This window comes from Haliaeetus leucocephalus, unplaced genomic scaffold (assembly GCF_000737465.1).
Source record: "Haliaeetus leucocephalus isolate CR32 unplaced genomic scaffold, Haliaeetus_leucocephalus-4.0 Scaffold262, whole genome shotgun sequence".
Classification (NCBI taxonomy): domain Eukaryota; kingdom Metazoa; phylum Chordata; class Aves; order Accipitriformes; family Accipitridae; genus Haliaeetus; species Haliaeetus leucocephalus.
The window spans coordinates 11,656,783-11,682,793 of record NW_010972698.1 but is presented as its reverse complement, the minus strand read 5'-3'; the positions used below and the strand labels follow the sequence as shown (position 1 = coordinate 11,682,793).

The window sequence follows — 26,011 nt, the reverse complement described above, 5'->3', positions numbered from 1 at the left end:
CACAATCCCCCCCCCCCCCCCCCCAAAACTTGGACTGTTGTCTGCCTGCTTGCAGAGCAGCATGATGACAAAAGCAGATCCACCAAGTGCAAATCCATCTTGCAAAGCAGGCACTCTTGATCTTTATCACATGTTGGGCATGTTTTGAAAACTGTGGGCCTGCAATTACTGCCAAAGGGCTTTCAGAGGAATATACTTGCGCACTAATGAAGGCTAAAAAGTGAACATACTTCTTGTGTACATTGTCTTCCCAGTGGTAAATGGTACCCTGCACTCTTGGAAGTAAAAACCTTCTCCCTAGCTAAATGCTAGCTGAAAACTGTAATTCATGCTGGCATACACAGAAAGTAAGTGAATTAAAAGAAAAAATGTAATGCCTCCTTGAGAAGGTCAGACTCAAACATGAATTTGGAAGCACGGTAGGGGAAGTGACTCAAGATTATCTCCTGGAAAATCCAGTTATGCATTGTATTGCAGACCATGAAGTGTGGGATCAGGCTTGACATTACAGAATGGTCAAACTGAATCCAGTGTGGCAGGGGTGAAAATGAAATGTCCAAAGGAGGAAGCACCGCTGAGGTGCGTGGTTGATACGCACCTGACTTAAAGCACAGCCCCTGGAAACTCCCAGTGCTGCAGCTACAGATCTACAAACTCTGCAGACTGTGAAGGGAGTTAAAAATAGAGACAGGGACTGGTAGATTAACAGAACATGTGCAAAGGATGTTACATTGTGCCGCATTGTTGGAAAATATCCATGTTTTTATCCGAAAATACATCCTAATGTTCTACCTAACCGGCAGGTGGATGAGTTTATTATGCAGAGATAGCTCTGAACGTGTGTCAAAGCAGTCCCAAATACACAGCAGAAGCAATCTTGAGTTCTTGTGAATATAAGAAATAAGGTCTTAATTTTTCTGCTGCCATAAGAAAACCATTGCAGGCAATTGAATGTAAGGTGGACACAGCCTTTGTACTCTTTATATGTCCTGAAACTTAATTTGCTTAAATAAAATTTAAAACTTTTTCACTTGCTGAACTTTAATGGTATCTAGTAAATGCCTGAGCAGTCAAATTTACGGGCCTGCCCCTCTATGCATGATTGACTTTTGATGCAGATTGGATAGCTGGTGTGTGACTGCGTAAAGGTGCTGGCAGGTACGTGCCCTGCTTCAACCCCATGAAAACACTACAGAGGCTTTAGTTTCAGCTCTTACAGGGCACGGTGTTGAGAAAACACGTAACTTTGCCAGTGTTTTTAGAAGTAAGATTCAGCTGTATGAGAAAACCATGTAACACGTTATGCTTCCTACCACTTGCCGTGTTAGAAAAGCTTAAAAAGCTACTGCAGAGAGTGCTTCCCAAAGAAAGGTGCCACCAGTTATCTTGAAAGGCAGCAGGGTGACGTCCTTGGGGCTGTGCCAGCGCTCTGGTCTGGTTAGGGCCAGGAACTGGGTGGATCATTCTCCACTATAGGTCACTACCTGAAACAAGAGTCTGGCTTGACAAGCCTTTGGTCTGAGCTGCTCTAGCAAATCTGTCCACCTTAAATGTTGAGGTTTCTTTTCTGCAGTGGTGTAACCTCCAGATCTTGTATCTTAGCTCTGTTTGTATCTTAGCTACTCCTGTGTGGTTAGGGACATGGTAGCTGCACTGTAGATGAATGCTTGTGACTGTTCAGATGTGAATATAAACTCCCCATGTCCCTGATTTCTATACCCAGTAACAGAGAGCTCTATTCTTGCAGTAGGAATAAAAGTGGTCACTGTTCAGTTACTTAAATGCTTGGGAGGTTTTAATCCATTATCTTGCATTTCACAGTGGAAAAAAACTAGGACAGTCCTTTTACCCTTATTTCTATTGTTTGTTGTATCCGCAGCCATCTCACCCCAAAGTGTGACAGTAGCACAACTCCTGCTGTCCCAAGATTATTTTCATGAGTATTTGGACAGGGATAGCCTATGTGTACTTTAGCAATTAAAAGTGTTAGAGCTTGAATATCACCAGTCATTACAGGGCTTCCCTAACCAAAAGTGTCTTCATTTTTAGTGACATTGTCTTTGTTTTCACAGATTTGCACCGCGGAAGTGGAAGTTCTCATGACTCGACTGCAGAACACATTCAGGCAGGAGCTGAGTGGGGTTGGGGCCAGCCTAGAGAAAAGGTGGAAGTTTTGTGGCTTTGATGGACTGAAAATGACTTGAGCTTTGACTTAATGCTGAAAACAACAGCAGGAAGTGTGCGCCAAGAAAACCTGGGATGCCTCTTACCTCTGTTCATGATGATTATCTTGCGCGCATCACGGACTTGGGTGGGATAATATGTAAGTGAAACTATAAGTCCCGAGCAGCACTGGAAGAAACTTCAAGTTCTGTAGCTTCTTTGATCAGTTATTTGTTAACGGGCAAGTGCGGTTCAATATATTTTGTGAAAAAAGTTCACGTCTGATATTTTTAAGCACAGCGTGTTGACTATATGTTTTGCCAATGTTGTATGTGATTTGTGTGCCCAGATCTCTCATCCTGTACCTTCTTTTTACTGGTAGGAACAGCCATAGACTGTCCTCTAAAGCAACAACAAAGAGGCATTTTCAGGTTTCTAGAACCATCAAAATGGGGGGGAGGCAGGTTTTTTTTAGACATTTCTATGATTAAAAACTGAGGTATGTTTAAACAGAAGAAGATTTAGATGGCTCAGAGCTCTCTGAGCCAAACAATTGGTTCTTTTTCATGCTATTTTCTCTACTACTGGTTTAACAGTTAAGCTAAGATGAAGGCAGTGTCTCTAGGAGCTGAGTGTGATTCTGGCAGTGCCACTGGTGGTCTGTGCATTGCAGAGTTGGTCTGTAAATAATTTTTTACATGGGAAGGGTATTTAATTTTCTATTGATCTGAGTGGAGCAGAGAGCCTACATCAGACCTCTGTTTTAGTAATGGCTTACCACCAATTTCTCCACCCACTTTGCTTTGGAGACTGAGCTTCTGGAAGTGCTACAGGCAGCAGAGACTTTTCTCCTCCTGAATCTTCCCAAAGGCGGTTCTTTGTGTTCTCAGTAAATGCCAGGCTCCTCCCCAACCGTCTGCAGAAGGTTAGTAAGATGTAGGGTAAAATGCCTTGGCCCATTGATCCAGCCTGTCCAGATCCCTCTGCAGAGCCCTTCTACCCTCAAGCAGATCAACACTCCTGCCCAGCTTGGTGTCCTTTGCAAACTTACTAAGGGTGCACTTGATCCCCTCATCTAGATCATTGATAAAGATATTAAACAGAACCGGCCCCAATACCGAGCCCTGGGGAACACTACTTGTGACCGGCCACCAACCGCATCGTCAAGCTCTAAGGCGGTCAAAACTCTCCATAACATACAGGGCTACCCCACTGCCTCTCCTTCCTTGCCTATCCCTTCTGAAGAGTTTAAAGCCATCCATTGCAGCACTCCAGTTGTGTGAGTCAGCTCACCAGGTTTCTGTGATTACAAATGTATCATAGTTTTCCTGCTGCACAGTGGCTTCCAGCTCCTGTTTGTTGCCCGTGCTGTGTGCATTGATGTAGATGCACTTCAGCTGGGCTATTGATCCTGCTACCTTTTTTTGGGGGACAAGTCCTAATTCCTGTGTGACTGTTCTCAGGCGCTTCTGTGGTTTCTAACACATCAATAACCCTTGCGTCTTTGCTGTCACGTGGATCTCCATCCTCTGTCCTCACTGAGATGGCTAAGGTGCTGCGCACATTAGTACAGAGACATTTCAAATGTGCTCCAGTGTACTCAGCACATTGTGGAGCAGACAGAAGGACCTCACTAGCACACTGTCCCTCAAATATTGGAGTGCTGCCCCAGGCTTATCTCTAGCAAGCCTGGTTTTATCCCTTTCCCCTTTGAAATCTAGTTTAAAGCTCTTTTAAAGAGGCCTGCTAACTCCTGCACAAAGATCCTTTTCCCTCTTTGAGACAGGCATACCCCATCTGTTGCCAGCAGGCCTGGTAGACCTGCGTAGACCAACCCATGATCAAAACCAGCCAAATTCTGCCAGTGACACCAGGCTTGGAGGTAGGTATTGATCTGCTGGCTCTTCCTATTTATCCCCTCATCATTCCCTGTAACTGGAAGGATAGAGGAGAACACTGTCTGTGCTCCTGATCCCTTAACCAGTCGTCTCAAGGCTCTGAGGTCTCTTTTGATTGCCCTCAGACTTCTTGTTCCAGCTTCACCGCTGCCTACCTGAAAAATCAATAATGGATAATGATCTGAGGGCCTTTCCAGGGCAGGAAGCTTTCTCTTCCCGTCTTTAACCTGGGCCCCAGGGAGGCAGCAGACTTCCCTAAGAAGTGGGTCCAGTCTGCATACTGGGCCTTCTGTTCCCCTCTGAAAGTAGTCTCCTATGACAATGACCTGTCTTTTCTACTTTATGGAAGCAGTTTTGACACCGGGCATAGGTCGACTTAACCTTGGTGGCTCTTCCAACCTACATGAACCATCATCCTCATTTTTGTGCAGTTCCACTTGCAGAGCCTCGTACCTATTATGCAAGGGTACCTGGGAAGGTGGGTGGTCATGGAGGAGACACACCGGCTTCTCCAGGCAGGAACTTGTTGCTATTCCCCCCTATCCCTTAAGTCACCATGTTCAGCCAGGTGGAGAGAGGACAGGGTAGCCTGTTCAGCAGAGACCTCTCTGGAAAATGAGGAAAGAAACTTGAGAAGACTGGACTGTTTCAGAGCCCAGAGGGCAGACATGGTCAGAGCACACAGGAGTCAGGAAAGGCATGTCCTTGACTCTGCATGCAGAGGAGATCAGCTGGATGAGCAGGGCGTGGTGGCTGGATTTAACCGAAAATGTGGAAGCTAATGCAGCAGATAGACTAATTAGGCTCTAGTCCTCCAGAGTGTCGGCTGCAGGGTATGGGGTGGGAGTTGTGATTTGGACAGGCCATCTTGGCCAGCAAGAGACCCATCTTGTGTGAGCTGGTGTGGCTGGGGGGGAACTCCTCTACAGCGTGGCCGAGTCACGCTGTCTTCTGCAGTCTCATGGTGGACCAGGCAGGTTGTTCTGTGGGGCAGCGGGAGGGAGTGGAGCTGGGACCTACAGAGCAATGGCTCTGTGCTGTAAAAGCAAGTAAGGGCCAGATGAGTCCTGGATCCTGCTTCTTCCCCTCTCCAGGCTTTCTTTACCAAGGCCCTTCCAGAGGGACTGAGGTTTCCCTGAAACCTTGTGTGCTCTTTGCCACCAGGAGAAATCCGTTCTGCAGATGGGCTCCCTGGACAGTGAGGAGGCAAGTGGAATGCCACTGCAGGTACCAAACCCTCCCTGTCTCTAGAGAGAGCTCTGGGAGTGGGTGCCTCCTGGAGCTGGAGCGGCGGGCGAAGACCCCGTGCACAGCTTGCTTGGGTGCAGACAGCAGGAATGGGTGAAAGGAACCTTTCTGTCAGGACCGGGCTGCCCGCAGGTGGGGCTGCCTGCTCTTCTTGCTTCTGATGCTGAAGGCTTACTACACTGGAAGCAGATGAAAACCCTTCTAAAGAAATGTTCTGAATAGTTGTGTCACTGCAGGTGAATGTTGTATTTTTAAGGAATAAACATTTTTTATGGGCAAATCTTGGCCCTGCTGCTTTCTTTTTCTCACCTACCTTACGTTGCTGCTACGGGAAAAGAGGTGCTCCATCCCAAGTCCTCTGCCAACATGGGGCTTCACTGTCCTTGTAGTAAATTTCAAGAGCGTTCATAAATAGTGGGCCAGCAAGTGATTAGCCACAAACAGCTATGAAACGCTCCCTGCTTCCTCTCCAGCCTCTTCTGATGTTTTACTCAACAGGCAGTGAATTCAAGGTCCGTGACCACCTCCTTCCTTCTTCAAAGCAGATGGAGTTTGCTGATTATGGCAGTGTTTGGGGTGGATGTCTGGTGCAGCACAGCAACACCAGTTTATACTTGGTGACAAAGATGGGCAATGAGGTGATGCACAGAGAAAACGGGAGCTCGGCAGCCTCCACAAAGGTGCGACAGCCTGCAAAGGGGCTTCTCGTGCAATGGCTGCATGTTTTGGAGGAAGCTGCAAGCCTGTCTGTGGCCTCTCAAAATGCAACTGCCACAGGGAGGGAAGCAAGTTGGCTGGAGGCAGCCGGTGCCTGCTGGGTCAGGAGATGCAGAGATGCCTCGGGCAGCAGGCAGTGGCAGAGTCGGGTCCCAAATGAAGGGGAGGTGTCTAGTTTAAAAGGGAGCCTGCGGATAACCCAGACCTTCCTGGAGAAAGATGTTCTGGAGCTATGAGAGCTGGGCCTGGGGTGGGATGTGTCATGGTGAGGGCATCCGAGTGCTAGCAGAACATGGTGAGGGACTGCAATGTCCTGGAGGGATGGAGCCAGGAATCGCCTCGCGCTCACGGGTGATGCTACGTGGAAGCTCATGCTAGCAATCCCACTGGGGATGGGAGGGCCACCAGTGAGTGGACATCTCATTCAGGACTCTGCCTGGCACCAGACAGCAGCTCCAGCTGTTGAGGGACATCTGAGTCCTCGGGGGGGTTGGAGGACCCTTTGCTAAGAGGAAAGCTCTTAGCATCAGCAGCAGTGAGACAAGTCCTAGATGAGGCTTGTCACCCCAGTGCCGTGACCTGGCGTGCATCTCGGTGGGCAAGTCTGGAGCACAGGCAGGGGCTGCAGATGTTTCCCTTCTCTTTGGGCATGGGAGCAGAGATGGTCCTTCATTAAACCTCACACTGGCAGTCACTCTCTTCTGAGCTGCATGCATCCCCTCGGAGCAGTCACTGGATGACTTCCCGGGGCTCTGCAACCGTGTCCTCAGCTCAGCTTCTCCCCAGCTGTGGCCAAGGGAACGTGCTGCTGCACCCCTATCATCACCATGTCATGGACCAAGAGCTGGGCTGCGGTGCCTGAGGTGCTCATGGGCATGTTGACATGCAGTGAGGTGCCAATTTTGGGTGTTAACACGCCTGTCTTGCGGGTTGCTGTAGGTTTGTAAGGCTCTTAGGAGGGTCTGCAACCCCCCATGTATGACACGTTGTATAAGATGCTAGCTGTACATCTACCCCATCAGGTCTGTGAGCTCTTCAAAGGTAGGGGACCCCTGTGGTACCTCAGACCCATTTTGGGTGCAGAGGGCAGCCATGTGTGTGGCCCAGCCTGCCCGTGCCTGCCTGCATTGGAGACTTGGTCGTTGTGAAGTTGCTGTGATGGAGCAGCTGAGATGTCTGCATGGAGAGCCAAGGTGAAAACCATCCACTGGCCCTCATCAACCAGCACCCAGGCAGCAAATTTCTCTTTCAGGTTTCATCTGCCGGAACAGCTCATGCTTTGGTAGGTGCCCTAGTTACTGATAGATAAAAGTGGGGAAAGTATGGGGGTAGAGGAGATAGATTGATTGAGCAATGATTGATCCCCTGCCAAGGCACAAACGCTGTCAGGCGTGGGAAGTGCTGTTCCTTCCCATGTAACCCTGCCCCCTCTCTCCACACGACAATGTTTCTGGCTTTCATTTCTTTTGGCAGAAAATTCACATTCTCATCACCCCTCTCCTCCCCTCGGCCGTGTTCAGCTGCAGTGTCTCCTCTCCATCACTTCTCCACTTCTCCTCCCGCCAGCAGGCAGAGAAGGTTCTCCCGCCCGCTCTACAGGGCCACGCGAGACACAGTGGAGACACTGCTTTGAAAACCATCGTCTCGAAGGAAGAGAAGGGAGCCCAGGCTACCTCTGCTTGTGCTGCGAGAAGGAAACAAGGAAGGTAAATGTCAGCCCTTTGTTGCAGCTGGGGAGAGAGTAACTTTGCTGCTGAAAATGGAGGAGCAATTGCAGCTCCCCAGGAATAGAAGGGGCAGCTGAGCTGAGCTTTTCCCATGAGATTTCCTTAAATAAGCCCTAGTCCTAAAAATAAGCAGGGAAAGTCATTGCAGAGAGGAATTGCCCTGTTAATGCTCCCAGTGAAAGGCATTTTATTTCTGTTTTTTAATAAGATTTTTTTTTCTACGACATCCCCCTCTGAAGGAGGATTTGCGGTACTCTGGCTTTTGCCCCTGCTGCGTATTGACGTTTCCCTCCTTGTGGGGAGCACCGGTGCCTGCCCAGGCTGGAGCGAGCTCTCCTGCCAACTCCTGCCCACCCCGCAGCCATACGGGGCTCTGCAGGGCATCACCCACCTCAGGGAGTTTGAAGTTGTCGGCGGTGGTCCCCATCTAGCTTCCTCCCACGAGTGTGAATACATGCTTGTTGCAAGAATTAAGGCCAGTTTTTCGGGGTTAACAGTCGAAGCAGGAGTTTGTCAGAAAGCTGGCGATGGTGGCATTTTATAGGGCTATTCTCGTAGCGCTTACAGTAGGGCCAGATAAGCAGCAGCTTGCCCTGACTTCTCCTTCCTGCTTTCCCTCTGCTCTGCTCCCTCTCCTAATCAGGTTTCCTCCTCCTTGCCCCAAGGCAGCTGCATCCTCCGTGACTCTGCTCCAACCATCCCTCTGGCTTGGGCAGGGGCTGTGAATGTGGGCTCTGCCTGGATCTGTGAGCTTCACCTGCAGAAAAGTAATTTCTTTCAGTGTGTCTGTCTCAGGGGCTTGTCTGTCCATCTGCAGCATCCGCTGGCAGCAGAGTTTCTCCTGTCCTGCCGGGAGGTTCCTGCTCAGGCACTGCTTCTGCTCGTCCCTCATTTCTGGTGTGGCAGAAACACCTGAACTATTGCTGGCAAGTGGAGATGTTCTTGCCTGTCAAAGCCAACGTTTTATCTGTGCCCCCTTCTCCCACCCAGGCTATCCCAGGGGAGCTCATGTCCCAGGATCTCTGTCTGCAAAGCTTGGTAGGACTAGTTAGTTATTTTAGTTTAAGACTGACCTCTTACATGCAGCCCCATTGAGACATAAATAAAATACATTCCTAAAGGGCTCCTCCTCCCTTCCACAGATGTGTTTTTCTGCAGGATGAAAGTTATAAAAAGCCATGTATTGCATTCAAGGCTGATTGCTGAGCTTGGGAGGGAGCACATGGAGGGGCAGAAAGCTAAGGGGCAGCCAAAGCAAGCTGCAGAGCCTAAAGAACAGTTCCTGATGTTGTTTAGTAATTTAATAATGAAAAAGCCCCTTTTCAAGCAAGGCATGAATGCGTCCATGGGCTGTGCCTCACCCTAAATTTAACCAGGTATTGTGACTCTCTGGCTCTTTTGCTAATGCATCCCCTGAGCTCCAAACTCCAGGTGGGGGTCAGTGCTACACCTGGCTGTCTGCAGGATTAGCTGCTGTGTAAGTAGGATTGCACCAGCTTTTCCTGGGTGTTTTACGCCCAAGTCCAGTGTATGAGACAGTCATGGGCACCCAGGTACCCCAGTTTTAATTGGCCTGAGATACTGAGCTGAGCCAGGCGGCTTAGCTATGCTGCATCTCATGTTTGTCACCACGACCCTGCTGAGGCACGTAGCTTTTGTAATAAATGTCAAATGTTTCAAGAATATCTTTGTCTTTAGCTGAATTCCCTTTTGGTGTGCCCTTCTGGGGAGTTCATAACAACTCTTTTATGTTTGTTTTTTTTGTTAAATTTATGTAACTTTCTAAATATCTTTAGAAATTGAAAACCTGGCCAAAATAAACACTGCCCCAGACAACAGCCTTCCCCGGGCACAGGGGATGGAGGTGGGCAGCCAGCGCTGTGCTGAGGCTGATCCGAGAGCCTGCGCCGACTGCCTCGTCACGGTCCTGCGTGTTCTCACCCTTATCACTGGCTTTAGGGGATTTCCAGGCATTTATTTTTCATTATTGCCTTAAAGCTGTCTTTGGGAAGGCTCCTTTCGGAGCCTGTACTCTGACCACATCTTTTCTGTGCACATGCTGATAACCTCAGTCCTTTCTTCCGCTTACTGCTGCTTTTTGCTCTTTGGACTGTGGGTTCTCTGGGTGCCGGAGAGGCGTTGCAGGGTGCGGGACTGCGGCAGGCTGGGGACACCCAGGTTAGTGCAGGGCGAGGAGCTGGGAGCCGGTGTGGATCCCTGCGTGGCCTCTCCAGGAGGCTGCAAAAAACAGGGAGAGCTCCCCAAAGATGCGGGAGAGGGGACGGGGCGTTCGGTGTTTGGCCGTGACCTGCGCGGGGCTGTGGGCTGCAGGTCCAGCCAGTGCTGGGGGTAAAGGCATCGTTGAGGCTTCGGCGATGCTGGAAGTGTCCAATTTACAAGAGTTGAAGCTCAGCATTAAGTATTAAATTAAGAAATAAGCCAATTTAAAATGGGGGGAAAAGGCAGGGAAGAAGAGCTTGTGAATAAAAGGCGGCTGTAAGTCTAATTTAGTGGGATGTGTGATGCTTTTTAGGTTTCAGAAGTTTTTTATGACTAAAAAAAACAAAAACCCAAAGCTGTCTTCACTCACCCTGGAGGGAAACTGCTATGCCCGCCTTTCTGCAGAGTGGAAAGCATCTGTCCAGCCTCTCCCTGCCTGATGGAGCAATGCTGTAGGAGGAGAGAGGGAGCAGCAGCGTCTGTGCAGCCCCGGCGTCCCCAGGCTGAACAGCCGCCGTAAACCAGCCCGAGTCTGAGCCATTCCAGGCCCTCTCAGGAGGTCACTGCTCCTCAGTTATTCCTTAAACCTTGGCACCCAGTGTGTGGTGGGGTGTGGGTGAAGGAGAGGAGGGGTGTATATCCGCACATCATCCTCCAAAGAGCAGTTCGAGGCTGGTATCGTCCCAAGCCCTTTCCACCCGGAGCCCATGGTTTTGCTTGTGTTGAGCTGCAGTCAGGGGCTGGCCAGGAGCAGCTGGTTTGCATGAAGATGGGCTGCTGGGACCTGTTAACATAATGCCAAAAGGTTCGGGTCCCCCTGATCTGGTGGAGATCGTTGGAGGGCAGGGGCAAAGCAAGGCGGGTGTCTGGAGGGAGCTGGGAAATGCTCAGGCTGCCGCAACAGCCAGGAGCTTTTTGTTAGGTGCCACTTCTTAGCGGGGCAGGAGGGCGAAGAAGGTCCGCATCTGAATGTATCCAGAGTTGGTCCCAACGTGGCTGCCAAAACCTGCAGCTGAGGGTTAGGTCTGTGGGCACAACATGAGGACACGCTGGGATGGAGCCCCTTGCTCCGCGTGTTTGTTGTTTGCTGAGCAGCTCCGCGGTGGGAAGGGAGAAGCGTGTTAGATAAGGTGTCAGACCAAGCAGGCGAAGGGCTGCTTACTGCCGTTTCCTCGCACGAGTTTTTGTTGCGCTTTGGAACACGTTGTGCCTTCTAGGTTTGGTAAGGAGATGGTTGCACTTGCCTCCATCCTGACTCCGCTCACGTGGAGCGTGGTCTCGAGGCTGATGCCAGCCAGGAACTATATTCCCATGGTGATGAATGGCCAAGTCCCAGCATCAGGACCACAGTCCCTACTCTGGCTGGCCAGGATGTGCCCCGTCTTGTGTATGTGAGCCTCTTGGTGTTGGGCTTCATGTGAAAACAGATGGCAGCTAGAATTGGCTACTCTGCCAAGCAGTGAGGTGCCTCAGGGAGCCTGTAGGGTCTTCAGAGCCAGGGCTGGGTTCCCTCACGTATTCCCTGATGCCTCCAAGGCCTTTGCTTGGAAGGTCAAAGTGAGATGGTGTGGCTGGGGCACCTGCAGATCAACTGGCTCTTTGGAGAGGTGAAAGAGGGCCAAGTGTCTCCTGCACTTGCAAAGACACCCTGTGGCATTTTCATCAGCTTCTCTCCTAAAGCAGGCATCTCCGCAATGTGCTCCTGACTCTTCTATTTTTATATATACATATGTTTTTCAGAGGACCTTTTATCTCAGCTCTTCTGCCAGGACAAAGCACCAAAATGCAGCCTGTGGCCCTGCACAGCCTTTCGGAGTTGGAAAGAGCCAGTCTGCAAGAGATTGCTCTCTACCAGCTGCAGAAGAAGCTGCTTGTTGGAGATCTCAGCCTGGCTAAAGGTAGAGGATGGGAGAGGACGGACCCTGCTGAGGGGAAGCTGAGGTCTGAGCCGTCATTGCTACTCATCCCCACGCCCACACTTCATAACATGGGATGATGTTTATGGAAAGACATTTGTGACACATTTTGGTCCATTTTATTAGCTGTTCCCTGTTTTGGTCTGAGCCTCGAAGGCCTAATCAGCCTTTCGAGGAGGGTTTGTGTGTCCATAGGAGTGTGAGAATATGACCTTGCCTGTTGTCTGCCTCTGATCCCCCTAATCCAAACCAGATGCAATATGACTTGGCAAGGTCTTCTACTGGGACTATCTTAATGCCATTGGGATGGAACAGGCTTTTGGTTTTGGATTAATGTCCAGCACAAAGTCCTCATGCTGGGATGGGGCTTATGCAAGATTACAAGAAGTGCTGCTGAAATTAATGGGCAGATAAATATAGAAGCTCCACAGGGAATGAGCTCCCCTGTCCTGGCCTACATAGACATACAGGCATTGTCTGGGTTCCCATAGCTGCCTGCGTCCCCTGATGTCTACACACTGAACCAAGGAAGCACAGCGAGTTGGGCATCAGCTGACTCCTTCCCCAATTTACTCGTTACTCAAGAGTGGACAGACCAGCTTGCAATGCTTCCTCTGCCCTGGGCCTTATTTTGGCATCCCAGTAAGGAAGGAGATGCCTACAGCTCACCAGCCCTAGGGTCGCGTGGTACCAGCAGTGCGGGTGCAAAGGGAGCTCAGGGGTCTCCAGCCCCACCAGCTGCTGGCAGCAGGGCTGTCACCAGCACCAGCCCAGGGCAGCTGGGGCTGGGACCTCCCAAGGATGGAGCCCCCGCACATCTCTGTCTCAGGGAAGGAGCATTTCCTAACGCCCAACCTCAACCTCATACTGGACAGCAAGTACTTACTCGGGCGACATCTGAGTTTAGTTTCCTGTCTTAATTAATGCTTGGAAGATTTCATGCAATGAAATAGCTTCAAGGAGATTAACAGAAAGAAAGCTCCCCTCTCATTCCCAGAACTCCCATTGCCCCCGGGCTGCAGCACCAGCCACCCCAGACAAACATCCTGGTTCTTTTTTTTTTATTTATTTATTTTATTTATTTTGAGCTGTTGTGACCCCATTTTCAGTGACACCCTGCAGCAGCAGCTTCTCTAGGGAACTGTGCAGTGCAAAAAAAAAAAAAAAAAGTCTTTCCTTCCTTGCTGTTAAACATGCTGCATTTCATCCGATGGGCTCCTCCCTTGCTGCGGGATAAGTGCAGGTGACTGCAAAGTCCTCATCTCATCCTTGTGTGTATTTTGGACATCACTCTCATGATCACCTGCATTTTGAAGGAAGCAGTTGCTGTCAGGGAATCTCTCCTTCCTTTTGTCTATCTTTGTACCCTTTAGATTTCTACCTGCTAGTTGCTTTTTTTGCAGTTAGTTGGCTGGGAGTCAATGCGAGATGCTGAGGATTAGCTATGAAACTATTGCACCTGCAACGTCATTTTCCTATCCCAGTATTTTAAAGGGAAGTTCATAATGTTTGGAAATGCCTGAATTTGGGCTGCATGTTCTCCATTTGAGTCCATCCACCTGTCTGTACTTGCTCCCCAACATCTACCCAATGTGAAATTCCCGCTTTCTTTAATAAACAGCCATTGCACGGTTGTTACTATTTTCCTCAAGGAAAAAGTGTTCAGCACCTCTTTTAATCCTCATATCTCCAGATACCTAGACGATGCAGATCACGGAGTGTGCATCCCTTTGTGAACCATCCTTTGGGGCAACCTTCGGCTTTGATACCCTCTGGGCTGCTCTTTTCCTTCCGACAGTCCCTTACCTCATTCAATCCCAACAAACTTCTGCAGCATCTCAGACCTTTCAGCAAACAGCCTCCCTCAGGGTGATCCTCCTGAGCAACAGAGCAAACATGTCATGGGAACTAAATCTCATTTTGGCCAAGACTGCAGGAACAAGTCTGTGGTTTGGGCAGGAGATGACCAAGAAAGATTAAATCTCTGAAGGATGCACAGCATCAAGCTTGCTGTAATGCATCTCAGTGAAAAGAAGTTGTCCTCATGTCCTAGCTTTGCAGCGGATCATATGTGTTACTCTGTCATGGAGATACCAGCTCAGGCTTTCTGGGCAGGGGAATCCTGATGGTTTCTTTACTATCTGCTGCCTCATGGTTTGTTTAGGAGTGGAGACTTATGCTGATGCTCAGGCTCAGCACATTGTGTCAACCCTCCTAACTCTATGCTGAAACTGGAGTTCTGTTGGCCTTTTGTTTCCTTGGCTGTTTTCTTTTTGTCTCCAGGCTGTTCTTCATCTTCCTGCTATCTGGTCATTTGAATGAAACAACACATATCGTGCTGCAGAATAATTAATGTAGGCTACTCTTTTATGCACATGTTGTTCATACCAACTTTCATAGCTTTCTTCTAAATGTTACAAAATAACCCAAACAACTATATAAGCTATTTCTAGGAAGAGAATTCCTCAGGAATAAGGACCACAAGCCAGATTAGGGTGATGTGTCCTGGAAGGATTTAGGGTGGGCAGTGAGTGAGTTTTCAGTTCATTGCTGCTGACTGCTGTTCCTGGATGTGCAACGTGGGGAATACTTAGGAGCAGGGCTTGCCTTTCCAGGATCAGTACGGGATTTCTGGCGGTATGTGTTTTGTCTAACTTTATTTGTCTATGCTCTGTAAAACATTCATAAAAGCTTTTCTGGGGCTGGATTCCTTTTTCCAGTGTCAAGACCAGACCTCTGAGGATGATTTAGGGTAGCTTTCTGAGTCATTAAGTGATTGTTAGGACATCATCATTAATACAGAGTCCTGTATAACATAGGCGCAGAATTTAAAGGTGGCCAGAACAGTTTTAAGCTACAGCCTTTGGACAGCTGAAGTTTTTCCACTGCCCTTTCATGTGTGAGAACCCATTTGCTGGTGGCTGGTCTTGGCCACTCACCGCAGTCTCCCAGCGCATCCCATGCACAGACCGCATTTGGTAGCTGTTGCAGCATCAGGCATTTCCTCTGGCAGTGCACGGGAAGCTCAGATGCCACCAGAAAGATCAGCTGTGGTTCATTTTGACTCTGTTCTGGAAGGCCAGTTACTTTTCTGGCTGCCTGATGGTTCATATGCCCTGACCTGTAGCTTTGTGCACTGCTGGATTGCACATCTGGATAGTAAGGCATCAGTAAACCCTGATGGAGAGACGTTTGTAGGGCTGTGGTCTGAGCCAGGTGGGGTGAATCCCACAGCTGGGGTGCTTTTAACCCACGACTATGGTTTGGTGCCATGGGGTCCAGCTGCCTGGGTGTGGAGGGGTCGCTTCCTCCACTTTGGGAGGATGGTGGCCACCTCTGGGGCTGTTGCCCCCAGGTAGCCGATGCCCACCGTGCCATCCCACATGCCCTCATGCATCCTCTCTGGGCCACGGCCACGTCAGAACCACAGCATCCCTCTGCCTGTGGGAGGTGCCTGTGGCCATGCTCTGCCTGCGAGGGTGCAGAAAGGCAAACGTCTTTAAGGGGAGACTGTACTAAACCAGCCTAATGATGCAGAACCTTTGCTTTCTTTTCTCCTTGTAGTTGGACCTAAGGGCAGTAAATCTATCCGCCAGAAACTGGAGAGCTTTTCAAAGGAGAAGAAAGGTGAGCAGCCTCCCTTTTACCCAGGTTTTGGTCCCTGCTCTCAAACAGAATTGGTGATTTTTGATGGGGCTGAGCTGGGAGGTGCCCAAATTCAGCAAGGTGCTTTGTCCCATGTTGTTTTGCTGTTCTCCAGAGTGGGGTGTAACAACACGTGCACAAGCATGAGAGGGTCTGGAAGGAATGCATATGTGTGTGGATGAAATATGTGTGGGCATGACTGTGCATTTGTAAATATGTACACATATGAATATTTCTATCTGCCCATTTTACCCCTGGTCCTGCTGCTTCGAGTTCTGTTTTATTGTCCCTTGAAGGACGTTGGCCACAAACCTGGGGAAACCAGAATTGTAGAGCACAGCCAGCTGGGAATGAGCACTTATTAATTTTCTTCACACCAGTACAAAGTCCGCTCAAGGAAATCATTGAGCAGCAGTCTGATTTTACTAAATGGATTTGTGGCTTGTACTCCAGTTGCAAAACCCCTTGGCCCAGGGTGGTGTGGAGGCTGGAAGTAAGGAGAGCTCTCCTTGTATCTGCAAGGAGGTATGGAGGGGGAAAGTTATTTGGGGAAAATGCCATTAATACCAAGACTGTTCTTGAACAGACACAGCTGATGCAAATCCTGTAGAAATCTGGAGGTTATAATTTGGTAAGAATCTTTTGTATCAAATATTTCTGGTGATTTATGAAGTCTCCACTTCATAGATGCTATGGCATCTTCATGAGTCTGTAAACAATAAAAGGAAGGAAGGTTCAGGAAAAACTGGGACAGGCTGCAACAAGCACATTGATGGAGGCCAGTTTTCCTGGCATCCTCCCAGCTCCCCTGCATCTCCTTCCTTCTCCTCCAGCACGCCATCTCCCACGCCGTGCCCTCCCCGCTCAGCTCCCTGACTGCCCAGCACCCTGAGTCCCACCACGCAATGCCCCGGGGCTTTCCAGGGGCAGCAGCTCCCCTCTGGGTTTGCCCAGGGTCATTGCGGATGCTCTTCCCACCCACCCCAGTCATTCCAGGCTCCTGGGGAGCCGGAGGAGGAGCAGGGAGCAGGAGGGGACAGGGCATGCAAGGGCACTGATAGTTACAGGACTGCCATCCAGGATTCAAGCTACAGAACTCCTTGTCATGTATCGAATCAGTTTTGTACATTGTCCTCTTCACTCTTCTGCTGGTGGTTACCTTTACTGGTATTCCCTTCTGTCGGTTAATTATTTTATCCAGGCATGCACGTGTGTCCCTGGCAGCTGGGCTGTGCCAGTGCAGCTCCCTGTCATTTTTTTTCCTGCTAGCGATACTTCTCCATTTCTCCCATGTTTTTCCCTAGACTGCTCTCCTCAGACTTTTGGGATCCCACTCTTCCAAGTCATTGCCAATGATCGTGCTTACAAGCAACTGCAGGAAGAAGTGAAAAAGAGCCGCCGGCTCTGCCTGGAGGTGGAAGCGACAGTGACAAGATTTCGGGCTCAGAGGCAGAAGAGGACCCCGACGGGCATGAGCTGTGGCCTGGTACCCTGCGGGGTCTTCCTGGAGGAGTCGTTTTCTCCAACTTTTCTCAACAACAGCTCCTGGAGCCAGCGAAGGGTACGTTTGCAAAACTGGGCTGCACTGTGATGGTGCTGAAGGTTGGGGGGGAGGCTCTGACTTCAGCAATAAATATGGTTTCCCAGGGTCTTTTCTTAATGAATGTGAGTTATTCGTGCTGCATGCTGGGTTGGTCCCAGTCTGTCCTCGGGGAAATGGGATGTCCCTACTTCCCCCAAGAGATGGACTGTGAGGGGTGGGACACTAGCTTAGCTCTTATGGAGCCAAGGTTACCCGAAGGACATCCCAGGTAGCCAAAGGTAGATAGGGATAGGAAGTGATTCGTCATCAGTCACGTGGATTTTTCTTCTCCTCCATTGCATTGCGTCTTGGAGACTGGGCCTCGTGCTTGTGAAATTCCCACCAGAAGTTGTGGCCGTCAATGGTGGGTCATGTTGGCTCCCTTGCTGCTGTGGGGACATCAGCTGTGCCACTGAGCTGGTCTGCTTGCAGTATTGACTACCCTTGCATCAAAGGGCAAGGAAGATGGGGTGGCCTGTCAGCCTTGGCCACTTTCTTGGCTTTAGTGTTGTTTCCTGTGAGGGGAGGTGGGTAACAGGCTGGGTTTGGTTTGCCTTGTCTCTTTGGAGTAGAGTCCCACGCCTGCCTCTTGCTAAGTGCCTGTAACCACGTGTGTAAAGCGGCTCCAATACAGGTAACTAAATCCAGTATATTACGCAGTGAAAGGTGAAAGATTTGGGGATGTTTCCTCTTTCCCCATGTCTGTGTGGGGTGTAGGGTCTGCCCCTGTAGGAAGGCTGCGTTTAGAAACACCTCACACTAGGAGCAGTGCACATAAACGAATGCATGGGAGATGAAAAGTCTCTCTGTGGTTCTCTTGCAACCCCAGCCAGGCTCTGTAGACCTCTATGTTCCTTTGGAGGTGATGCCTCCCTTTCCTGCAAACTTCTGAGGTCATGGCAGTGATGGTGTATGGGGATCTTGTGGGGTAGTTCCTGCCACCCTGTGAATCACCTCTGCTCCACCTCAGGGGGCAATGTCCGTGGACTCCATCACTGACCTGAGTGACAACACTTCCAAGCTGCTGGAGGCACTGCAGTTGTCACACCCCCATGAGCTGGATCCACGGAGAAGCCTGGGCAAGAAAAAGATGTTGAGCCTCAACCCCATCACCCGGCAAGTCCCGCGGATTGTGGACAGATGTTGCAAACACATTGAAACGCACGGTAAATACACACGTCTCTCCAGCCAGATGGTCCATCCCACAGTAGGTTGGTAAAACCCATCCTGGGTGGTGGGCTGGGACATTCTGGCCCGGCTGTTCCCCGAGATGTGAGGAGGCAGGTGATTCCTGGGGCAGGGCATGCTCCCAAAAAGCCACCCAGGGAGAGCCCTCTGAGCTGGGTGTAGTGTCTGCACTGAGAAGTGAATGTCACTGTGTGTATCAGTGACCCATCTCCTGGTGCACTCTGACCTTAACTCCCCCTGCAAATCCAGCATCCAGCTCAGAGTGACTGTACAGATGAGACCTCCTCCCTGACCCACAGACAACCCCAGAAAATCTTATGGCTCCAAAAACCTTTCTTTCTACCCCCTCTGCCAGCAGCGGGGAAGGATGCACTGCCTCGCGTGCAGTGCAAGAGAACCACTTCCATGGTGTTAAGGCGCTCCGAGGACTAGTCGGGTGGCAGGGGGCTGTGGGAATGCAGAGCACTAACCTGTCTGTCTCCCAGGTCTCCAAACTGTGGGCATCTTCCGTGTTGGGAGCTCCAAGAAAAGAGTTCAGCAGGTAAAGTGAGACATTTACTCCGTCCTTTGTAGCAGTACCGCATCCAAAGGACAGATGCTTGTGTGGGTGGGGAATGAATAAAGCAGACATTGACATGGAGAGGTCTAAAATATCTCAGGCACATGCTGGATCACAGACAACCTGTAACCTGCTGCTGGGTCCTTCTCCCAGTCATGGAGAGCAGGCTTCATGTCTCCAAGCTGCCTTTAGCAGATGAGCCTCCATCCCCTGGTTGGCACTTCAGAGCCCCCCCCCCCGGGCTCCCTTCACCAGCCAGGAATTCCTTCTGGTCCTGTGTTCCATCCTCTGGGCAGCAGCAGGCTGTTGGTCTCTGGCATGCCTTTTTTTGGGGGTGCCCTGTATCAGGGGGACATTGGGAGAAGCCAACCCTCCTGTCCTGGTGTTGCAGTAGCTCTGTACAAGGACAGATCCTGACAGCATGACTTGTATAAAGAGGAAGAACTGACTGTTGCTTTTATTCTTCTCCTTTCCTCCACCTTTAAGCTGAGGGAGGAATTTGATCAAGGACTGGATGTTTTCTTAGATGAGCATCAAAGCGTTCATGATGTGGCTGCTCTGCTCAAAGAGTTTCTTCGGGACATGCCGGATTCACTGATTCCCAGAGAGCTCTATGCAGCCTTCCTCAGCACAGCCTGTGAGTACCTGGGGTGTGTTTTTCTCACTCTGCACAGTCCACCCACCACGTTTGGTTTTGTAAGGAAAAAAAGGGAATTTTCTTCTCATGCAATTACCTGGCTCAGTACCAGGTCCCAGCACAATTCAGCGTGCTGCGCAGGAGCTCAGCCCAGCAGTTTGTACTGCCTGTAAGGGTGTCTTTGCAAATCCTCTGCCCAGGTCCCCCTACCCTCCGTATTTCAGGTGACTGAGTTTTTAGGCAGTCTCCACAGCTTCCAGCATCAGTCTTTCTTGGTCTCCTTCACCATCTCGTTGCTTCCCTTTTGTTATCCTTCTCTCCTTAGATTAGATTCTCCAAATCCAAATCCTTGAATCTCTGCTTCCACATCAACAAAGAAGAATAAATGATGCACCTTTGTCATCTAAGGACTTTTAGGGCACAGTGTAAAGCAAATGCTTAGGAACTGTCAGAGGAACTGCCTTCTCTATGCCTTCTCCAGTGGAAATTGGTGTTACTTTGGCTAAAACATAGGTTTCTCTTTTTTATTTCTGGGAGATGAGAAGGTTAATAAAGATTGCCTTTGCCATTTTCCCAAAAAGCCAAGCAGAACTGCAGAATATTCACAATGCTGAAATATATATATTTTTTGGATGCATACAGGCTACAGCCATGTCTTCCAGGCTTGACACATTGGTGGGCACATGTTGCTGGAGCAAAGTTGGTCTGGACTGCTATCCCATTTCCAGGAGCAACCAGGGTCTCTTACTTGGAGGAATGTGTACAAACAGTGTTGTTTTCTCCAATATTCCACCTTCCAGTGGTCTCCAAGTAACTGGAGCCTGAACTCTTGTTAACATTTTACGGCCATTAGTAGATTTCTATTCCAGCTGCTTGCCCAGCAACTTTTTGAGCCCATCCAGCTGTGTGGTGGACATGACTTTCAGCAGGTTGCAGGGCTGCAGTTTAGTTACATACTCCACTGCACGCTTACTGTCATTGCCCATTTTCTTCTCACTGCTAGGGTGTGTGATCTGAGCGGATCTTCACACTGGGTTTGTGATCCTCACACCTGAACCAGAAGATCTTGCCAATTCTCCCTATAGAAGTGATCTAAGGAGCCTCCCCTCACATCCAGCACCAGAGCAGGATATGGGACAACGCAGTCCCTCATCCACGGCTCTTTCCTGACCTGCCATCCATCACACAGAGCTTTGAATGTCCCTCTTGCATCATATCCTCCTTTTTCTTTTTTAGGCACTCTCTTGAGCCTTGGCTGGCTGAGTGTTTGCTGTCTCCCTGTCCTCCCTTGTCAGCTCAGCATCACTATCACTGCAGTGAGGTGACTTTCTTTTCCCTTGCTGATACAGTTAATAAAAAAGGCTGAATGGCCCTGAACTGCATGTGCACTGTAGGGTGAATCCATGAAAATTCACATCACAGCATGTACAATTTTTCAAACGTTTGGCTCCTAGATCCTTCCTTACCACTCTTTGCCAAAACTTCTTGACAGCAGTGGGATTAGCGATGTGCTGCCTGGCACTGCCAAGTGCAGTTGCTGTAGTTTGTGCTTTTTTTTTTTTTTGTGTGTGTGTGTGTGTGATATTTGGATTATAATCCCTCTGGTCAAGGACAGTCTTTGACTATGGGGCTATAAAATACCAAATGCAATCATGTCGCAGCCTGAGTGCTTATCCTCGCATGGACAGGATGAAGGGTAAGACGCCAGTCTGGCTCCCTCAGAGCTCGTTCCCATGGATGTAAAAGAGGGCTGTCCAGCTGGAAGTGCCTAGTGGGATGGGAACCGCACTAACTAACGGGCTGCTCTCTGCCTAGCCATGGAGGGTCCGTCGCAGCTGGCTGCTCTTCAGCTGCTGCTCTTCCTGCTGCCCCCCTGCCACAGCGACACGCTGCACCGGCTCCTGCGGTTCCTCAGCGAGGTGGCCCGGCATGCCGAGAGCTCCTGGGGCCCTGATGGCCAGGAGGTAAGGTTGGCCCAAATGGGTCAAGTGCATGAAGAAGGGATTGCTCAGAGTTCGTTGGTTAAAATCAAGCAGAGCTTCTTGCAAGCCCGTGTGAATCCTTTGGCAAAACCGAATTGTTGATGCATCCCCTTGTCTGTGGCAGGTCTGGGTTTCTCTCAGTCCAGCTAAGTGATTTTCTGGGTTGCAGTAACCCCAGAGAGACCTGGCTGTGTGTCTGTAGGCAGAGCAAGGGGCATTTTTTGTGGATTAATTCTGGTTTTCCACCTTCAGCTTTCATGAAGGACTTATCATCATGCATTGAGGTTGATTGTAGTTTCTCTGGACAATTCAAGCTCTAAGTCTCTCCGTGGTTCAGAGAGACTGGTTTTGTCCCATATTGTAAGATGACATAGAAGTATTGGTTGTTACCTTCTGGTAGGTGTTGTGTAAGTGAGGTAGATGGGAATGGAGGCCCTGATGCAAGGAGGGGATGAGCGTGTGCTCCAACACCACAAACCCATCATGCTGGCCCTGCCACCAGCTTGGAGAGGACCAAACTGGATCCAAATCAACACCCCGGCCTCACTCAGCAGCTCGTCCTGGGGTGGGTGAGGCTATCCTGGGACATCTCATGCCAGTGCATCTATAATCTGCAATTTCCTTTTGTGCTTGCTTGCTAGATTCCTGGGAATAAAATGACAGTTTCAAACTTGGCCACAATCTTTGGTCCCAACATCCTTCAGAAAGAGAAGCCTGGAGAAAAAGATGGTGGTGCCATGAACTTTGAAGATAGTGCTGCCATCATACTGGTGCTCCAGAGGTTGATTGAGCACTACCAGACCTTGTTCATGGTAGGTGAGGCTTTCTCAGGGCAGCTTCTCTAGACTTTTCCTTCCCCTCTGAACTCTTCTAATGGCAGCAGAAGGAAGGATGTATTCACAGCCCCACTTAGCAGCAGGTGACTCGAGTCAGCTTGTGAAAATGTGATTCATTCCTCATGGCAGGTGTAAATATTAATTTGGGATGGTTTGTTACTGGCATATGGCAGAGCTGAGGGTCATGCCATGAACCAGTCCCATCTTCTCTGTCGCTTTCCACCCTGGTGACATCTGACTGAGCTTGTTTTGGATGAGAAACGACTGGCCAACAGCAACTGCAGGAGTGGCACCTCAGTACTGTTTCTGCCCCAAAGTTCCAGTGAAGGGGGGAAAGAAGAGGGAAAAATGGGAGACCTTAGAAGAGGGAAGGAGCTGGAAGGTGATGGCATGGAGTGGAGATGCCACAGCCTCAGGCAGATGTGGGGAGGCTATAACAGTGGGGAGAGCTGATGATGGCAGTGAAGAATGGGATCACTTCAGATCTGCTCTTCAGTGGATGACTTGGACCATCAGTGTGAGGCAAGGAGTGCTCATCCTGTCCTAGGTGACACATCAACCTGGGGTTCCCCAAAGCATCTTTTAGACTTATGTAAAGGTTCATATGGGACAAGAGCTCTGGGGCCTCCAGACCAACCAGATGAGGGCTCACTTCAAAGCTAGATCAGGGCTGCACCCAGCTGGGGTTTACATACTTCCAGGGAAGGAGAGCTCTGACCTCTCTGGGTCCTGTCCCAGGGCTGCACCACCCTCAGGGCAAGAATTCTCTCCTTGTCAGAATTGTCCCTGCTGCAGCTCATCCCTGCTGCACCTCGGCCTGTGCCCAGCCACCTCTAGGAAGAGTCTGGCTCCATCCTCTCTCCACCCTTCCCTGGAGGGCACCTGCAGGCAGCAGTAGGAGCCTCTTGCATCTTCTCCTGGCCAAATCCTGCTCTGCGTGGTTGTCCAGGTGGACCTCAAGCCTTGGCTGTTGCTCTCTCCACTCTGCCCTGCTGCAGCGCGAGTGCCAGGGAGGCATGACAGACTGGGGACCCCTCTCCAGGCTCCATGCTTCCCTTTGCCAGTGTGGGAGATGCTGGTGGAGAAGGAGAGTGGTGCAATGTGGTACCCGAGCACAGGCAGGGTTGCTCAGAGGCGAGTACGGTGGTTGAGTGGGAGAGCCCCTGAGGATGTGCAGCAAGGCACTGGCTCGAGCACCATGGGTGCTTCGTGTGGTCTCAGGCACTCTGAAGCAGTCCCCAAGGGACACGATGCAGGTGAGTGCCAGGCGGTCACATAGCTGAAGTGGCTGTTCTCCTTAGGGACAACCCAGTGGAGGTTGTGCAACTGTTTTGAAACCCTGGCAGAAATCCCCTGGATTGGCAAGAGCATACACTGAGCAGTCTTCCTGGCCCTGGTTTTAGGAGTGGACCTGGGAAATTCCCAAGAAATACCAGAAATGTCCATTTCCTACAGGTCTATGGGAATGTGACATTTCAGGTCCCCAAAAAGCCTTGTAGCAATTGCCAGGTCTGCAGGGAGCCAAAGGACCCGGGTTAGCACAGGAAAAGCAGGGGCTGAGATCCTGCTCAGACCCCTGGGAGGTGTGTGGATATGACACAAACATGGTGGGTCTGTAAGCACGTATTGACCCAGAGTCCTTTTGCTGTCCTTGGCTGCCTCTGCTCGTCCTCCTCCAGAGAGGAGGAGATGCCATGAGCGAGTGTGTCTGTGTATCCCTCCCAGGTCTCTCCAGAAATGCAATGTGACATCCTAAGGAGGCTATTTCAGACAGACCCCGATGTCATCGACTACCTTTTGCGCAGGAAGTTCAACACCGTGCCGTAAGTCCCCACAGGGCGCGGTGCTGCTGGAGGGCACCTCGCTGCACCGGGGCAAAGCCCGCCTGCGGCAACACTCACCGCGCTGCTGGCAAGTGACGGACAGATCCTGCTGATCTTCCTGCCCATCTTTCCTGTTGCTTCCACCACTTCCAGTCATGAACTCCCCAGCTAAAATCCTTCACTTCCTGCGTTAATGCCTTCCACCAGCTGAAACATGCCAGCTTTTCTGTCCCTTGGAGCTCCCTGTTCTCCTTTTTTCCTCCCCAGCCTGTGCCATGCTCTCTCCTTTACTCAAATCTGCCCTGCATCAGAACTCCTCCATTGCACACATCTTTCTCTGTGCATACCTACACAGCTCTTGTCCTGCTGCTGCTCCAGCCTCTCAGGATCACACACGGATGCTTGCTCCATTTTCAGCCCCATCACTAGCCTCCTCCAAATTTTATTCACCTTTGGTGTTGTCTGCATTTCTGTGCATTTTTTGCCTATCGCACGTGCTCATGTGTCTGTGTGTGTGACTGCCAGCTGTGTCTGTACATCTGCTTTTTGGCTGTGAGATAGGATAGTCCCACAGAGGCTCAGAATTTGAGCTCGTGCCCTTCCCTGTGATTAAAGAATGGGGGCAAAAGGGCCTTGCGTCCCATGATCTGGGCCCACGATCATGGCACATAACGCAGGAGGTATTTTTCTCCCCTGAGGTCTGAAGCAGGGCATGCTCGGCAGCCTTCGGTCTTCTTGTAGAGCTGGTGATTCCTTCAGCAAACATGGACTGTCCTGTGTGAAATGGGTTTTCTGCGGTCATCTCCACTACTGTTCCTCGTCTGTCTTCACATTCCTTTCAGGACTGTTCAAAGAGATGGCAAATCTTCGGGGTCACTGCTAGAGGCCATTTGGGCGCGAAGCGGGTGATAGCAGCAGTTTGCAAATAGCATCTCTCTTTTTTTTACTTTCTTAGAACCCCAGAGAGTGAGGATTCAACAGAGGATCATGCTCCATCCCCACTGCCTGGTCGGACCCGCACCCTGGAGAGCAGCTCGGTCTCATCAGAGTTGTACAGCAGCGTCTCATTCCTAAACCTGGATGTTGGCATCTAGCAAGCCTGGGCCAGGCCCTCTGCACTGCCTTCTGTGGACAAAACTGGGCAACCTTTCCCCAGCCAAAATGAGTCCTCTGTCCCGCTTTGGAGGAGCGGAGAAGCGAAAGGAGTATGAATGCCTGCGGGAGCATCTTTGCTACCAGTAGACGTGCCCAACTGTCCTGGTGTAGGCAGACCCACAGCAGGAGATGTGTTTGCAGGTTGCCAGCAGAAAGGCTTTCCACACGTGGGTTTGTTGCCAGATGGCAACCAAGAAACCCGCCTGCTCGCGCGGTGGCTGTGCATGCACGCTTGTGTAGGCAGCAGTGTGGAAGGGGAGCGTGCTCTGGGTCCGAGCTGGAAAGCCGCTGGTGTGTGCTGTAGCCTGCTTTCTTCCCAGGGGTTTGAGGCACGAGATTTCTGTCCCCGGAGCTGTGCGTGAGCTCAGGGCTCAGGGTTAGCAGCACTCTGGGTGGCAGTGCAGGCGGGGGCTGCACGGTGGCTTCGTGGTGTCCCTGCCCGGGGAGGACAATCTCTCCCCTCTAAATGACCACCAGCCCTGTGCACTGGGACAGCGAACTGGTGCAGACTGGGGAGCAGCAGGCAGGTGCCTGGCAGCTTGTGCCGTCCTCGGCGGATGGGACTCAGAGGTCCAAAGTAGACCCTGTCTGGTGTACCTTCAGGCATCTTCTGGGCGCTGGTGGGGGTCTGCGGGGCTGCTTACAGGGATGGGGGGAGCAGTAGCCTGGGGCTGAGACCCCCTGCGCAGACAGGGAGGAGAGCGGCCTGAGACAG

General features: G+C 50.6%; 2 protein-coding genes across 4 annotated transcripts in view; both read left to right on the top strand.

The window, feature by feature from the left end:
* ENOX2 (ecto-NOX disulfide-thiol exchanger 2) overlaps positions 1–3,260 on the top strand; it is a 54,811-nt gene extending 51,551 nt beyond the window's left edge. For 2 of the 3 annotated variants that reach the window (XM_010569120.1, XM_010569119.1), the window contains exon 16: positions 2,073–2,495. In XM_010569120.1, the coding sequence (XP_010567422.1) occupies positions 2,073–2,204 (132 nt within the window). In that variant the 3' untranslated portion in view covers positions 2,205–2,495. Of the gene's footprint in view, positions 1–2,072 lie in introns of all 3 variants that reach the window. The other variant, XM_010569118.1, reaches the window with a different exon arrangement.
* Positions 3,261–9,853: 6,593 nt separating this feature from the next.
* Positions 9,854–25,712, top strand: ARHGAP36 (Rho GTPase activating protein 36). The gene is made up of 11 exons (XM_010569117.1): positions 9,854–9,931; positions 11,714–11,871; positions 15,454–15,516; positions 16,839–17,095; positions 18,087–18,282; positions 18,790–18,845; positions 19,350–19,500; positions 21,316–21,464; positions 22,124–22,294; positions 24,044–24,141; positions 25,097–25,712. Exons 2-11 carry the CDS (start codon positions 11,757–11,759, stop codon positions 25,233–25,235), a joined length of 1,395 nt encoding a protein of 464 aa, XP_010567419.1. The 5' UTR covers positions 9,854–9,931; positions 11,714–11,756; the 3' UTR covers positions 25,236–25,712.
* Positions 25,713–26,011: the final 299 nt, after the last annotated feature.